Consider the following 866-nt stretch of genomic DNA (forward strand, 5'->3'; position numbering starts at 1 on the left):
CCTGTCACACTAAGTACAATCGTGTTTAATATACTACAACACAACACATAATACTACATACTTCCGAACACGCCCTCCTTCTCTAAAATCTTATCGCATGACGGACTCCTCCGAGGACTGAAGATCAACGTGTACTGACATTCAGGGTGCTGTCGAATGATATCTGAGAGGTGTACCAAAAGAAACAGATCAGTCACGAAAGGGAGGTTACTTTGGGAATACTATGACAGGTGCCGAACATCTTGGAGGTGTCTAATCTCCAAGGGCATGGAATAAACGACAATGTGAGAAGTGTCGTAAATACCACAACACGATGACGTGTGAAAAGCAGCATAGGGAATAAACCCCAATGTGAGAAGCGTCGTATATACCGCAACACGGTGACGTGTGAAAAGTAGCATAGCAAACAGACAGCGTTGTGTGCGAGGGATCTGAGTACACGACGTTGAAGCATACGGTGCGCATGAGGGACTAACAGTTTGCTATGCCGGACACAGGGACTGTATGGTATGACGCATGGTGTTCTGCCGAACTTCAATTGCACATTGACAATAATAGTTTTGTTTTAACTATGTGTCCTTTAAATATCCAGATATATGTACATACAGGAATAGTTGTGGCTACTTGTACATACCAGCAACCTGTCGGACTATCGTGACATTGGCTGTGATCATGACCACCACAGCTTCGTGCGCAGGCTTGCACGCAGTCTCTGGCAGAGGAGTTATCGCCTTTACGCCCATACTCTGTTAAAACAACGCAGAGATATGTCAATCCTAGGTCGTCATAATCCATACTTGAGAAAATATATATATATATATATATATATATATATATATATATATATGTGTGTGTGTGTGTGTGTG

General features: G+C 42.7%; 1 protein-coding gene across 1 annotated transcript; it reads right to left on the reverse strand.

Annotated features, from left to right (window-relative positions):
- Positions 1-61: 61 nt before the first annotated feature.
- Positions 62-743, reverse strand: SARC_17526 (hypothetical protein; the record flags this gene model as incomplete). Its single annotated transcript, XM_014288382.1, has 2 exons — positions 62-163; positions 635-743. Coding segments are annotated over 2 exons (211 nt in total), but the record flags the coding sequence as incomplete, so codon positions are not given.
- Positions 744-866: the final 123 nt, after the last annotated feature.

Source organism: Sphaeroforma arctica, assembly GCF_001186125.1.
Source record: "Sphaeroforma arctica JP610 unplaced genomic scaffold supercont1.11077, whole genome shotgun sequence".
Classification (NCBI taxonomy): domain Eukaryota; class Ichthyosporea; order Ichthyophonida; genus Sphaeroforma; species Sphaeroforma arctica.